The following is a 14,569-nucleotide window of genomic DNA, read 5'->3' as shown; positions in this document are numbered from 1 at the left end:
TGAGGAAGGAGTCTGGCACTGGGAGGAGCAGATGGGATTCTGAGTATAATAGCACCCACCATTCATGCTATATACTGAGTTCCTACTGTGTGCCTGGTGCTATGCATTTGTACAGGAGTTTTAAGATACTAAACACTCTCAAAGCACATGGTCCCATCACAACTCATGAGATAGTAATGATGATGCTTTTTTACAAATAAGAAAATAAAGGCTCAGAGAAGGTAAGGAGCTTGGCTTAGGTCACACAGTGAGTTGACTAGGACTCAGGTCTTGGTTCCGAGAAGAAATCCCTTGGTGGGAAGATGGGGATCAAAAGCAGAGAGTCCATAGTGATGTGAAGGTAGGGGACTTCTGGAGCCAGGATATGTGTGAACCCACATGGGTGTGGTAGGGAGCCGGGGGAAGCCCGTCCTGAAGTCTAACCCCATCTTTCCTTCTCATGTCCCTCTGTCAGCCTGCAGCATGGCCCAGCTGTTCCTGCCCCTGCTGGCAGCCCTGGTCCTGGCCCAGGCTCCTGCAGCTTTAGCAGATGTTCTGGAAGGAGACAGCTCAGGTAAGCAACCCCGCTTGGGGTCACCGTCTCTGTCTTGTTCAGCCCTAACCAACTGCTTCCAAGCTTAGGGGCCCCAGGAAGAGAGAGAATTGGGAGGGCTGTGGGGAAGCATCCAGGCTGGAATACTTGGAAATAAGGGCTGAGCTGTGAGCATCTGGTGGGTTGGAGAAATCATGGGGCAGGACTAGGGAAGGGTACCGGGTGCAAGGCTTTGGGTCCCTAAGGTGGAGGATAGGGGATCCTGAAGCTAGGAGGTGGGAAAGGGGTGGAACTGGGAGAAACCCTTAAGGAGGCCCTAAAGGGAGCAGACTGGGAACCTGGGCTGGAGGACTCAGGGGGTGAGGTTGGAGGACCCTGGGATGTGGTCTAGGAATTTTGGAGAGGAAGTGGAAGACTCTGAGAGCAGGGCAAGGAATCCTGGGGGCTGAATTGACTGGGAGACTTTGGGGGATGGGTCTGGAGACCGTCGGGGTGGTCCTGGAGGACCCAGAGGTAGGGCTGAAGGACCCTGGCCCCTGGTCCTAGGGGGGCCGGGGAATCCTGGGGCCGGAAGGAGGGATCCTGGAGCGGGGCTTGGAGGCCACCGGGTGGGACTCTGAGGGTCGACAGCGTTAAGTTCCAGCCGGCTCCACCGGTTCACAGAGGACCGCGCTTTTCGCGTGCGCATCGCGGGCGACGCGCCACTGCAGGGCGTGCTCGGCGGCGCCCTTACCATCCCGTGCCACGTTCACTACCTGCGGCCGCCGCCGAGCCGCCGGGCTGTGCTGGGCTCTCCGCGGGTCAAGTGGACTTTCCTGTCCGGGGGCCGGGAGGCAGAGGTGCTGGTGGCGCGGGGAGTGCGCGTCAAGGTGAACGAGGCCTACCGGTTCCGCGTGGCACTGCCTGCGTACCCAGCATCGCTCACCGATGTCTCCCTGGCGCTGAGCGAGCTGCGCCCCAACGACTCAGGTATCTATCGCTGTGAGGTCCAGCATGGCATCGATGACAGCAGCGACGCTGTGGAGGTCAAGGTCAAAGGTGAGAGGGCAGGGAGGTTCCCCGAGGGAGGGAGGGAGGGAGGGAAGGGAGGACTCTTGCCCTCGGGGAGCCCACAGTGTGAGAGGGAAGCAAAAGTAGCTGGAAGGCGCAGCCTGGGTTGGAAAAAGAGTGAGGAGACACAGGCCTTTGTTGTCTCCTTTCAGGTGGAGGATATTCTACCCACAATCTAACTTGAGTCCCTCATGCTGTAGAGTGAGCACAATTGAACTTTACCCCGTGTACAGAGGAGTGACAAGGAGGGTGAGGGGAGGCCAGTGTGCTGGGTGCTCACCTGGCTCACGGGTCCTCTCTGCCCCACAGGGGTCGTCTTTCTCTACCGAGAGGGCTCTGCCCGCTATGCTTTCTCCTTTTCTGGGGCCCAGGAGGCCTGTGCTCGCATTGGAGCCCACATCGCTACCCCGGAGCAGCTCTATGCCGCCTACCTTGGGGGCTATGAGCAATGTGATGCTGGCTGGCTGTCGGATCAGACCGTGAGGTGAGCAGGGGCGGTGGATTGGGGCTTCTATTTACCCCTGAAGTGACCATGGCCCCCCTTCTGCCGGGTGCTGCCTGCTGTGTCAGGCTGGACATGCAGGGCTTTTTGCCTCTGGGGGATGAGGCTGGTCTGAGGAGAGGAGGTGAGGACCCTGAGCATGTGCATCCCTGCAGTGCTAGAAGGACAGCCAGCTGTCAGCAAGTGTCTGCACTGTGGTGGCAGTGGGGTTCAATAGAATCAATATGGGCTGGCTCCCTGGTGAAAGCATCTGTACTAAGTAATTCTGTCCTTCCTACCCAGGTATCCCATCCAGACCCCACGAGAGGCCTGTTACGGAGACATGGATGGCTTCCCCGGGGTCCGGAACTATGGTGTGGTGGACCCAGATGACCTCTATGATGTCTACTGTTATGCTGAAGACCTAAATGGTGATTAGGAGTGAGATGTTCCCAGGGGACAATTTCCTACTCTATGCTGCCCCTAGGTCCTCCTGGGGCCTCTGCAGGACCTTACTATCCCTCCTGAGTTTAAGGGGGCAAGCAGGAGTAAGGAGACAATTGGTGTCCGTCTCTCCAAACACTGTCACAGAGGCAAGCTCATGACCAAAGTCTCAGCCAGGCAGCAGGATACCGAGTTTAACTCATCTACCACCTGCTGGGTGGACTCTGTGCATGACTCTGCAGAACGAGAAGTTTGGGCCCCACCTCTTTGAGCTCTAATATCCATCTTGAGGTTCTATTCAGACTATGATCCTATGAAGTAGAGTAGTTGACTCCCTGCCACAGATGAGGGAACTGGAGAAGCTTGCCCAGGGTTCCCATGGGAGACCAGAGTGGAAGGAGCTACCAGCTGCCTGATAATCCAGCCTTGTCTTCTCCACCCAGGAGAACTATTCCTGGGTGACCCTCCAGAAAAGCTGACATTGGAGGAAGCACGGGCGTACTGCCAGGAGCGGGGTGCAGAGATTGCCACCACGGGCCAACTGTATGCAGCCTGGGATGGTGGCCTGGACCGCTGCAGCCCAGGGTGGCTAGCTGATGGCAGCGTGCGCTACCCCATCGTCACACCCAGCCAGCGCTGTGGTGGGGGCTTGCCTGGTGTCAAGACTCTCTTCCTCTTCCCCAACCAGACTGGCTTCCCCAATAAGCACAGCCGCTTCAACGTCTACTGCTTCCGAGGTGAGCCCACCTCCCTGCAGAAGCTGAGACCAATCTCAGAAAGGCAGAGTTGAGTCCTAAAAGTCCTACCCCAGTCTGATCAGTTTAGCTCAGGGCTTTGCCATTTGCCTGAAGGGGTCGTGGGTGAAGTCCAGCTTCTCATCTAGGGTTCTAATTCTGGGCATGCCCTCTGGTGTGGTGTCTGTCAGCTGCTAGGCCCAAGGAGTAGTCACCTTTTGGCCTCTCCTTATCTGCCTTCCCACCAGTAGTCCATGCCTTGTTTGCTCCAGCTGGGCTGCTGAATAAGCTCCCATTTCCTGTCAGCTTATTGGCAGAGCAAAGATGACCAACATTCTGTGAATTCAATGAGTAATCTGCCCAAGTTCTTCCAGTCAACAACCAAATGCCCTCAGGAGCCCTCTGGAGGATTTCCAGAAACTACAGCTTAAGAAGGTGTCAGATCTTTAACTACCAAATACTGGTGGATGGATACAATTTCCCCTAAAGGGAGCAGGACCTTAAGTACAGTTGGGAATAGAGATAGCTTTCTGCCCACATCTTATGGTTTGTTTGTTTTTTTGAGACAGGGTCTCACTCCGTCCCCCAGGCTGGAGTGCAGTGGTGTGATCATGGTTCATTGTAGCCTCAACCTCCCTGGGCTCAGGGGATCCTTCCATTTCAACCTCCGGAGTAGGTGGGACCACAGGCTTATGCCACTATGTTTAGCAAATTTTTGTAATTTTTGTAGAGATGGGGTTTCACCACATGCCCAGGTTGGTCTTGAACTCCTGGGCTCAAGCAATCTGCCTACCTTGGACTCCCAAAGTGCTGGGATTTATAGGTGTGAGCCACTGCACCCAAACCTGCCCATATCTTATGTTGGGAGCTGGGGGGGAGGCAGTTTCTGGGACCCTCAGAGGCAAAAGGCCCAGGCCAAGGGTGACTGACAATAAGACAGACATTGCCATGGGGTGTCTGGGTCCTTCCCCAGTTTTAAGCCTGAAATACTGTTACAAGAGCTGGAAGCAGAAATGGAAGGAGCAGACACAGCCTTTAACCTCAGGGAGCACTTGGTCTGAAGGATGAAGACACAGCTTTTGCCATGGGAACCCCCAGAAAGGGAAGACAAGATGCCTCACTCCCAGGATGAGGAGAGACTGAGAGAAAAGTATTACTTCCATTCGGACAGATTTGTGGACATATTTGGCGGGGGTTGGGGAGGGGTGGGGAAGTAAAAGTCCATAGGAAGACAGGTCCATCTGAAAAGACCTCCTGGAACAGGGGTAGTACTAGTAGTAGTAATAATAATAGTAATAGTAATAGCTAAAACTTCTGTGTGCTGGCTATGATTGTGTGCCAAGCCAAGCACTGTTTTGGAAAGAAATGGCCTGGATCATGAGGAGGGGCGGGGGGGTGGGTGCGGAATATGACTACCATTGGGACTACAATTGGTGGAGGACACAGGCAGCAAGGACACAAGGTCTGGTGAGGAGTAAGCCTCACTGGAGCAGGTGATGAGGGCAGGGACTCACTGTCCTGTCTTGCCTGGCTGAGCACAGACAGCCCTCAGGACTTTTCTTAGCCCAATTCCACCTTCACTTCATTGGTTTTCTGCTCTTGACTCCCTTCCCCAGAGGACAAGTAAACCATTCTAAACTTCTGGTTATTTGACAAGAGTAGGTCCCAGAAGGAGGTGGCCTTTTCCCTTGCCTACTTGCCCCACCACTGAAATCCTCAGGTGATGCCTGAAGTTATTCCTGCACTCTGCCCTCCAGCTATCCTGAGGGGATGACAGCCTCTCCCCTTCTATTTCAAGAATTTTGGAGGCTCAGTGCAGTGGCTCATGCCTGTAATCCCAGCACTTTGGGAGGCCAAGACCACTTGAGGCCAGCAGTTCGAGATCAGCCTGGCAAACATGGTGAAACCCTGTCCCTACTAAAAATACAAAAATTAGCCAGTTGTGGTGGCACATGCCTGTAGTCCCAGCTACTTGGGAGGCTGAGACAGGAGAATTGCTTGAATCCAGGAGGCGGAGGTTGCAGTGAGCTGGGATCGTGCCACTGCACTCCAGCCTGGGTGACAGAACGAGACTCTGTCTAAAAAATAAAAGAATTTGGGGATGCCTGGGACACCTTACACCTTGCCCCAAGCCCAAGATCCCAAGGTGGTGAAGCTATTTCATCCATCCTGCTGGTTCCAGCCCCTCCCCCTAGGGAATATCTCTCACCTGAGCCTTTCCTGACCACTCCAAAGTAGTACTTTCCACCACTCTATCTTCTAACTCTGCTCAAGTGTTCTTTCTCTTGTAACATTATAATATGTGTTTGTTTGTCATCTGTTCTAGAATATAATTTCCCTTGAGGGTAGGAGGTTTGCTGTTTTGTTCTACACTGTATCCTCAGTGCCCAGGAGAATGCTTGGCATGACACACTGTAGGCACTTGATGAATGCTTGAGAAATGAGTGACGAAGTTCTGGGATGCTCCCTGGGCCCCAGTAGGTGCTCCACAGGGAAGATGTGAGAGGATTGAGAGAATTCCGTGGTGCAAGCTGTGACCTGGGAGGGCAGAGCTACCTATTCAGCCTCGCATCAGTACTTTCCTCCTGCCACAGACTCGGCCCAGCCTTCTGCCATCCCTGAGGCCTCCAACCCAGCCTCCGACCCAGCCTCTGATGGACTAGAGGCTATCGTCACAGTGACAGAGACCCTGGAGGAACTGCAGCTGCCTCAGGAAGCCATGGAGAGTGAATCCCGTGGGGCCATCTACTCCATCCCCATCATGGAGGACGGAGGAGGTGGAAGCTCCACTCCAGAAGACCCAGCAGAGGCCCCTAGGACGCTCCTAGGTAACTCGAATCCCTTATCCTAAGGATGTCTTGATTGAAAGAAGTTGGGGGCAGAAGAGGCAAGCCCAGGCTGACGCTAGGGTGATGGATGGCATGACTCTGCCCTGTCCTTTCTCAGTAGCTCAGGGGTGCAGGGCACCTTTCCTGTCCCTCTCCCAACCTTTGCTTTTCCAGTAAATTCCACCCCCAACTCTATGGAGCTAGGGATGCTTGCACTAAGGAGCTGCGCCCTGGAAAGGCGGGGCATGCCTTCTTTGGTCCCTCTTCCACCTCACACACCCAAAACAGACTCGGGTTTTGACAGAGTAGGAGGGAGACGCAATGACCATGTTCTCTGGGGCTAATGATGGCTCACAGAGCCTTCTCACGTGTTGCCTCAACAATATAGCTGGGGTCAAGTTCTTCCAGTGTGGAGCAAGGGCCACCTGTCCTCAGGGCGGGCCCTTCCCTATTCCCCAGGGCCCACCCTCCCGAGCCCTACTTTTCTCCCCTTCCCTTTTTTCTTTCGGTCCTCGGGCGGACGCTGTCCCTGGTGCTGAACCGTTTGTGCTTTGCCTAGAATTTGAAACGCAATCTATGGTACCTCCCACGGGGTTCTCAGAAGAGGAAGGCAAGGCATTGGAGGAAGAAGAGAAATATGAAGATGAAGAAGAGAAAGAGGAGGAAGAAGAAGAGGAGGAAGTGGAGGATGAGGCTTTGTGGGCATGGCCCAGCGAGCTCAGCAGCCCGGGCCCTGAGGCCTCTCTCCCTACTGAGCCAGCAGCCCAGGAGGAGTCACTCTCCCAGGCGCCAGCAAGGGCAGTCCTGCAGCCTGGTGCATCACCACTTCCTGATGGAGGGTCAGAAGCTTCCAGGCCTCCAAGGGTCCACGGACCACCTACTGAGACTCTGCCCACTCCCAGGGAGAGGAACATAGCATCCCCATCACCTTCCACTCTGGTTGAGGCAAGAGAGGTGGGGGAGGAAACTGGTGGTCCTGAGCTATCTGGGGTCCCTCGAGGAGAGAGCGAGGAGACAGGAAGCTCCGAGGGTGCCCCTTCCCTGCTTCCAGCCACAGGGGCCCCTGAGGGTACCAGGGAGCTGGAGGCCCCCTCTGAAGATAATTCTGGAAGAACTGCCCCAGCAGGGACCTCAGTGCAGGCCCAGCCAGTGCTGCCCACTGACAGCGCCAGCCGAGGTGGAGTGGCCGTGGTCCCCGCATCAGGTAATTCTGCCCAAGGCTCAACTGCCCTCTCTATCCTACTCCTTTCCTTCCCCCTGCAGCTCTGGGTCACCTGACCTGTAGTCCTTTAACCCACCATCATCCCAAACTCTCCTGTCCTTTGCCTTCATTCTCTTACCCACCTCTACCTATGGGTCACCAATCTCGGATACCCACCTTGTGGGTATCTCAGCTCTCCGCATCTTTACCCTGTGATCCCAGCCCCGCCACTGACCATCTGTGACCCTTCCCTGCCATTGGGCCCCCCACCTGTGGCTCACATCTCACCAGCCCCACAGAGCATCCTCAGGCCTCTCCAAGGGCCCTCATCACCTATTGCAGTCTTCAGGGCTCAGCCTATTTTCCACTACTCCCTTAATCCTCCTGTGTGCCGTCCCCTTTAGCTGCCTCCTATTGATCTCAGGGAAGCCTGGGAGTCCCTTCTCACCCTTCAACCTCTGGAGTCCAGGAGAACCCGTACCCCCACAGAGCCTTAAGCAACTACTTCTGTGAAGTATTTTTTGACTGTTTCATGGAAAACAAGCCTTGGAAATAAATCTCTATTAAACCGCTTTGTAACCAAACTCTGGTACCCTCTGTCTCCATCTCCTGCTGTCCACCCCTCTCATTCCATGGGTCTGTGTCATGGGGAGCACTTGGATGCTTCTTCTCTGGCTCCAATGTCTCTCCCTGTCTCTGTGTGTGTCTTGGCCTCTCTTCCTTTTTCATTTTCGGCTTCTCCCCTTGTCTGTCCTGGCAGTCTAACAGCCCCTCATTGTTCCCCCAGCCTCTCCTTTTCAGGCCTGTCTACACTTTCCTTCCTGGCTGCTAAGATCCCAAAATTTGACTGTACACATTACCTCTGGAGAAGTCATCATCCATAGTCTGAGGCAGTGCTGGGAGTTGTGGTCCCTCACTCCTGATGAGGAGAAACCCCTGCAGCCCGGGGTGCATGTGTTGTGCATTTATATTCACTTCCAATCCATCTTGGTGGTGCCAAGGGTCATAGTAACTGAGGGAACTGAGGGTCTGTCAGCATACAGGCAGTTCCCTGGCATTCAGGTGCCCTCACCCCCATCCCCTAGCCCTGCATCTCAGCAGGGGGTGGTATCTAACTCTCATCCCACTACCTACAGCTTCCGTCTTCTCCACTAACTCCTGCACTAATGACCATTCCCTACTCTCCAGAAGGAATGGCTTCACCCTCCCCAAACCCAAAGGGTCTCAAAGTACCTAATGCTGGAGAAGACACAGATCAAGGAGCAAGTGATGGAAAGTGTGAAGGAAGGAATCAGGTTCTGGGGTCTGAGAGAAGCCCTCCCTACTCAGGAAGGCTAAGATTCCCAGTGGAGGTCCCTGGAGAAGGCTGGGATTCCCTTAGCCCTAGGACCCCCATCTTAGATGGATCACATCCTGAGTCTCACCCAGGCTTACCCATGTCAACTGTTAGGTCCCTGCACAACTGGCCTTGGAGTTCAGCCCTGTGGGGGATAGGGAGGGGGTTTGGTGGGAAAAGGAGCACAATTGGAGGTATCTACAGTGTCTTAGTTTCCCCACCTGGAGGGTAAGTGAGAGGTCTCCTTGGCTGCTGTTTCAATGGAAAGAAAGGGAAAACTTTCTGGTTGTGTAGTGTAGTTGTCCCCAAAAAGGGAGAGGGAAGATGACAAGAAGAAGAGTTCTTCACCCAACTCTGTCTGCACTGGGTTCAGGTTCTGTAGCCCACAGCCAGGGGGAGGGACCCATGGCCTGGGTAGGGGACCAAAGACCAAGTTTGAGAGCCTCTGTCCCCCAGGGTTGGAGGGTTGAATGGGAAGGAGCAGAAAGGACAAGAGGAGGGACAGGAAAGTGTGAGGAGTGGGAGGGGAGTTCAGAATTCTACCCGCTGTGGGGCCTGGTGCTTAATGGGTTAAATGAAATACCTCTTTCTCTGGGGTTGGGAGGTGGGCAGCACCACAAGCTGGGAAGAAACTATTGGCAGGAGGGAAGATGACAGAAGGAGTGCTGCTGGAAAAGCTGATTCATTTCACCCAAAACAGCTAGGTCATCCCAGCAAAATTCTTTGAATCCACTCCAGCTTCTCCTCTCTCCACCCCTACTGATTCCCACCAGGCAGTGGGATCTGTGGCCAGGCCAGCATGAAGCACTGTGGACCTTCACCATGGCTTCTAGAGGTGGATGGTAAAGTCTGAAGGGTTCTGCCCTGGAGTGGTTTTGCCTCCCATGGCTGAGGGCCTTGACCTTACCATGGCTGAGGGCCATGACCTACACAGTTGGTCTGTGGAGCCATCTTCCTTTAGGTCATCTGAACCAGAAAGGATTGGAAACTGATAGCTCCTGTAGCACCCAAGCACATCCTAAGGACAGCCACCTCCTACCCCAGGATCCAGAAAGAAAAAGCCCAGTAAAGCAGATGGCCTAGCCAGATGGAGCTAGATCCAGGCAACAGATTGCAGACCTTCAGGGTAGTGTGTTAGTCTAAGAGGACTGCCTGGAGGAGAGGGAGCCAGAAGGAGGGATTGAGATGGATTCTAGGTTGGAGAACCTGCAGAAGGCCCAAAGTGAAGTTGGGAGAGGGAGCCTGGTAAGTGGAAGAGTCTGTGGATATAAGAAGGGGAGGTGAGAGGTTGGGTGATGTTGAGAGAAAGCTGCATGTGTGAGGCCAGTCAGCACTGCAGGACAATGGGAGCTGCTGCGACTTAGTTCCTAAGCTGGGGGAGAAGGGGCAGGGCCTAGAGTGAGGAAAGTGGGCTGGATCTCCACTAACCACTTCTGGGGCTGGCTGACTGCCCAGTGGACAGCAGGAAGAATGGTTAGTGTTCACCTGGACCACACCAATATCAGGTCTCAGGAGCAGTCAAGGGAAACCAACCTCCACTGTTGCTATGGTAATCCTTCTGTCCCCTCCTTCACTTCCATTCATTCCACCTGGACCATACAGAACTGTGCTGGGACCTGGCACAAAGACAAGGGGGTGTGGCACTAAACTCCAAGCCTAGAGAAGGAAAATGACCTTCCCAGTATCACACAGAAGCCAGATAAGAGTTTAGAGCTATAACTTTCTGTGCCCAGTATCTTTCTCCATCATGGGGCTGGGTTCTGAGGGCCCTCCTGGCCACTTCTCCCCAGCCCCTTTTGGGCTGGGCTCACATTGGTGGCCATAACAATGGAAGGCTGAGCCAATGCTGAAGTCGGGAGCGGGAAGAGGAAAGAAACCCAGAATTCAGGGCTGGGTTGTGACCAGAGACAGGCTCTAGGGAGAACTTTTAGGGTGCTGTTATAGCTTCCAGGACAGAGAGACCAGGGCTGGGGGACCCTCTGCACCCTCTCCTGGAGGGCTCAGGCTGCAGAGTCCGGCTGCCTCGCTCCCCCCACCTCACTTCTTTCCCCCTCTCAGGTGACTGTGTCCCCAGCCCCTGCCACAATGGTGGGACATGCTTGGAGGAGGAGGAAGGGGTCCGCTGCCTATGTCTGCCTGGCTATGGGGGGGACCTGTGCGATGTTGGTGAGTGTTGAGGGACAGGGGGGCAGGTTTGAAGCCTGGACCCTGCCACAACGTGCTGCTTCTGGAGGGGGGAGGGAGGACATTGGTTTTGGCCTTGTCATTAATGAGTCCCTGTTTTAGGCAAGTTGCATAACTTCTTTGAGTCCTACCCTCAATTTTCTTATCTAAGTGAAACCAAAATGCCTCTCATAGGGGGTTCATTTGAGACCAGTGCAAAGCATACTCCTGGCATTTAATCGGTGGTCAATACATGACAGGCTCCATTCTCCTGGAGAGGAGAGCACTGCTTGTTAGGATGGAGACCCAGGCCGGAACTCCATCCCTCACCCTAGTTCCTGTCTCTTAGAAAAGGCACCAGCGCCCCTGCCCAAGAGCCCCTCCAGGCTCCTGCTAGCCCCCTCATTCTCTACTAGCTCTTTTGCACCGCCCTCCTGCCCCCCTTAGTCCCGCCCCTGTCGGCCTACGGTAGCGGAAGGAGACCAGCCCCTTCCAGGGGACCTGGCCCTCTGGGTTTTGGGGCCCTAAGATGCCCGCCCTTCTGTGCCGCAGGCCTCCGCTTCTGCAACCCCGGCTGGGACGCCTTCCAAGGCGCCTGCTACAAGCACTTTTCCACACGAAGGAGCTGGGAGGAGGCAGAGACCCAGTGCCGGATGTACGGCGCGCATCTGGCCAGCATCAGCACGCCCGAGGAACAGGACTTCATCAACAGTGGGCTGGGGGACAGGGCGGGAGGGGCCCCTGCCATATGCTCTTACTCGCTCTCACTCGCCTAACCGCCTTCCTCATTAACCCATGCACTTATTCCTTGGTTTTCTCAAGCGTGCATTCCCTCACTCATTCGATCACTCCCCTTCTCATTCTCTCTCCCTCCTTCCCACCCTACGCTTAGGCAGTGGCCTTCGGGAACGGAGAGTGGAGGTTCGCGCAGTAGAGTGCGCCTGTGTGGGCCGGGCCGCCGCGCAGGGGGCCGCCTCCAGTCCCTCCAACCTCCCGGCTCTCCGACCTCCGTCGGCCTCCCCCAACTCCAATCTTGTTGAAAGTTTTGACTCTTTTTCCAAAACTCCCCTTTTCTAGCCTGGGTTGATATCTTCCTTATTCTCCCACCCCCATTCCCCTGCTTTCCATCTGGCCCTTGAGCAGAGGCTGGAGGGAGGTAGAAGAACTCGAGAAGGGCGGGTGCTGGATCGCGGGGAAGGGTTTCCTAGGCAGTCACCGCAGACCGCCCGGGAGCGGGGAACGGCCGCCATCTGCTGGCGGCGGCGCTCACTGCACGCCTTCGTCTCCCTAGACCGGTACCGGGAGTACCAGTGGATCGGGCTCAACGACAGGACCATCGAAGGCGACTTCTTGTGGTCGGATGGCGTCCCCCTGGTGAGAGGCCCCAGTCGAACCCCGCCGTCTAGCTCACTTCCTCTAAGCACTTCTGTTCCCTACCACCCCCACCCCTCCTGACCCTGTCCCCTTCTTTTTCCGGCCTCCTTCCCTTTCTCGTGCTCTTTGCCTCTTCTCCCTGGGCTCTCCTCCCTTCGTTGTGTCCTCTTTCTTCCCTTCTAGCTCCCATTCTCCCTCCCCTAAAGTCCCTGCCCTCTCCTTTCCCCTTCCCCGGGAGATCCCCTACTCCCTAGCCGTAACCTTCCCTCTCCTGGGGTCCCGCTCACCAGTCCTCCTCCCCAGATCCTCTAGGCCCTCTCCCGATGCTCCTGGTGTAGGAGCTCCTCACCACCTCCTCCATCCCCCCAGCTCTATGAGAACTGGAACCCTGGGCAGCCTGACAGCTACTTCCTGTCTGGAGAGAACTGCGTGGTCATGGTGTGGCATGATCAGGGACAATGGAGTGATGTGCCCTGCAACTACCACCTGTCCTACACCTGCAAGATGGGGCTGGGTGAGGGCAGGCAAAGGAGGGTCCCAGCAAGGAAGTAGAGGGGTGGGCTAGGGGACCGGAGGGACTGATGTTTGTAGACAGAGAGTGCAAAGCAACATAGAGGAGTCAGAACGTGTTCCAGACCATGGGAGAGCTAACAAGTTACGTGGGTCCACTCGGAATCCCTGATCTTTTTTTGTCATTTTGTGGCCCATTTTTCTCTTCCCCACGGAGATTCTGGGAACTGTCACCCACAAAGCCAGGCTCAGTTCCTAACTGTCTTCCTTTGCAGTGTCCTGTGGGCCGCCACCGGAGCTGCCCCTGGCTCAAGTGTTTGGCCGCCCACGGCTGCGCTATGAGGTGGACACTGTGCTTCGCTACCAGTGCCGGGAAGGACTGGCCCAGCGCAATCTGCCGCTGATCCGATGCCAAGAGAATGGTCATTGGGAGGCCCCCCAGATCTCCTGTGTGCCCAGAAGACCTGTGAGTGCCAGGAGGAGGCAGGTGGGAGTGGGAGACAGTAGCCAACAGTAGCCCTGGACTCCATTCTCAGTCCTGCCTGTCACTGGCCATGTGACCTTGGAGCCTCTCTGAGGCAAAGGGGAAGAGGTGGGTTGGAGGTTCTGGGGTTCCTTCAGTGCTGATGTCTGATAACATGCAGCCACATTCTGGGCTCTTATGGGCTGAGCAAGAACATCAGAGGGCAGGCTTTGAGGAGAGGAGAAGGAAGAGCCAGGGTGGAGGGTGAGTGTGTGTCTTCCCCAGGCCCGAGCTCTGCACCCAGAGAAGGACCCAGAAGGACGTCAGGGGAGGCTACTGGGACGCTGGAAGGCGCTGTTGATCCCCCCTTCCAGCCCCATGCCAGGTCCCTAGTGGGCAAGGCCTTGAACACTGCCGGCCACAGCACTGCCCTGTCACCCAAATTCTCCCTCACACCCTGCGCTCCCACCACCACAGGAAGTGACAACATGACGAGGGGTGGTGCTGGAGTCCAGGTGACAGATCCTGAAGGGGCTTCTGGGAAATACCTAGGAGGCTCCAGCCCAGCCCAGGCCCTCTCCCCCTACTCTGGGCACCAGATCTTCCATCAGGGCCGGAGTAAATCCCTAAGTGCCTCAACTGCCCTCTCCCTGGCAGCCATCCTGTCCCCTCTATTCCTCTAGGGAGCACTGTGCCCACTCTTTCTGGGTTTTCCAAGGGAATGGGCTCGCAGGATGGAGTGTCTGTAAAATCAACAGGAAATAAAACTGCGTATGAGCCCAAGCAAGTTGGATGCTTGCTTCTGTGTGTATGTCCGTGACAGACAGACAGAGGTGTGGTTGGGCAGGGCATCGCAGGATACGTAGAGCTTCGAGGTTTATTCACTTCCAAAGGTCAGAGACGTCCCCAAGATGTCAGCAAGTAGAACAGTGCCAGAATAGCTGCCAGGAAGTCCTTATGGAATGAAGGAATGCACAGGGGTCGGGGGACAGCTGGAGTGATGCAGCATGTTTGCAAAGAGATGGAGTGCCCTGGGTGCCTAAGAGTCAAGTGGACGTCAATGAGTTCTGTCCTGAGAGGGAGAAGGGCTGGGGTCCCAGAGAGGAAGGCAGAGGTTGGTGCCTTGGTGTCCCAGTTCTGAGCTTCCGGAAGGGCCTTCCCTCATGGGGGTGTGAGAGTGAGGGTGATGGGAGAGCTCCGCTGGCACTGCAGCATGTCTGGGGGTTAGGCCGCAGGAAGGTTTACGTCCAGCAGAGGAGGCAGAGATGCAAGAAATAGGGAAACAAGCTAAGGGCCAAGGGGAGGTTCCCAGCCCTGCGGTGGACTGGGCTTCGGGGAACGACCTGGGGGCCCGCACAGGCAGCGGCCAGCAGAGGGCGCCGCGGACCCAGTACGGTGCTCTGAGAGTGCCGTGTACGCGTGCGCCGGTGGAGACGGGCAGAGGCGTGCGAGG

At 55.7% G+C, this 14,569-nt stretch overlaps 1 protein-coding gene across 2 annotated transcripts; it reads left to right on the top strand.

Annotated features, from left to right (window-relative positions):
* Positions 1–462: 462 nt before the first annotated feature.
* BCAN (brevican) lies at positions 463–13,903 on the top strand. Of its 2 annotated transcripts, XM_054453710.2 has the most exons (13): positions 463–553; positions 1,196–1,570; positions 1,892–2,066; positions 2,367–2,494; positions 2,951–3,244; positions 5,836–6,069; positions 6,629–7,273; positions 10,665–10,772; positions 11,322–11,480; positions 12,061–12,143; positions 12,513–12,657; positions 12,929–13,119; positions 13,402–13,903. In XM_054453710.2, the coding sequence occupies exons 1-13, from the start codon at positions 463–465 to the stop codon at positions 13,507–13,509; spliced, it is 2,736 nt and encodes a 911-aa protein (XP_054309685.1). In that variant the 3' UTR covers positions 13,510–13,903. The 2 variants fall into 2 exon arrangements, 1 of the variants encoding a protein (XP_054309685.1); XR_008494619.2 differs by lacking the exon at positions 12,513–12,657 and having other exon boundaries at positions 13,402–13,537.
* The last annotated feature ends 666 nt before the right edge of the window (positions 13,904–14,569 follow it).

The sequence above is a fragment of the Pongo pygmaeus genome, chromosome 1 (assembly GCF_028885625.2).
Source record: "Pongo pygmaeus isolate AG05252 chromosome 1, NHGRI_mPonPyg2-v2.0_pri, whole genome shotgun sequence".
In the NCBI taxonomy this organism is placed as follows: domain Eukaryota; kingdom Metazoa; phylum Chordata; class Mammalia; order Primates; family Hominidae; genus Pongo; species Pongo pygmaeus.
This window is presented reverse-complemented; position numbering and strand designations above follow the sequence as displayed.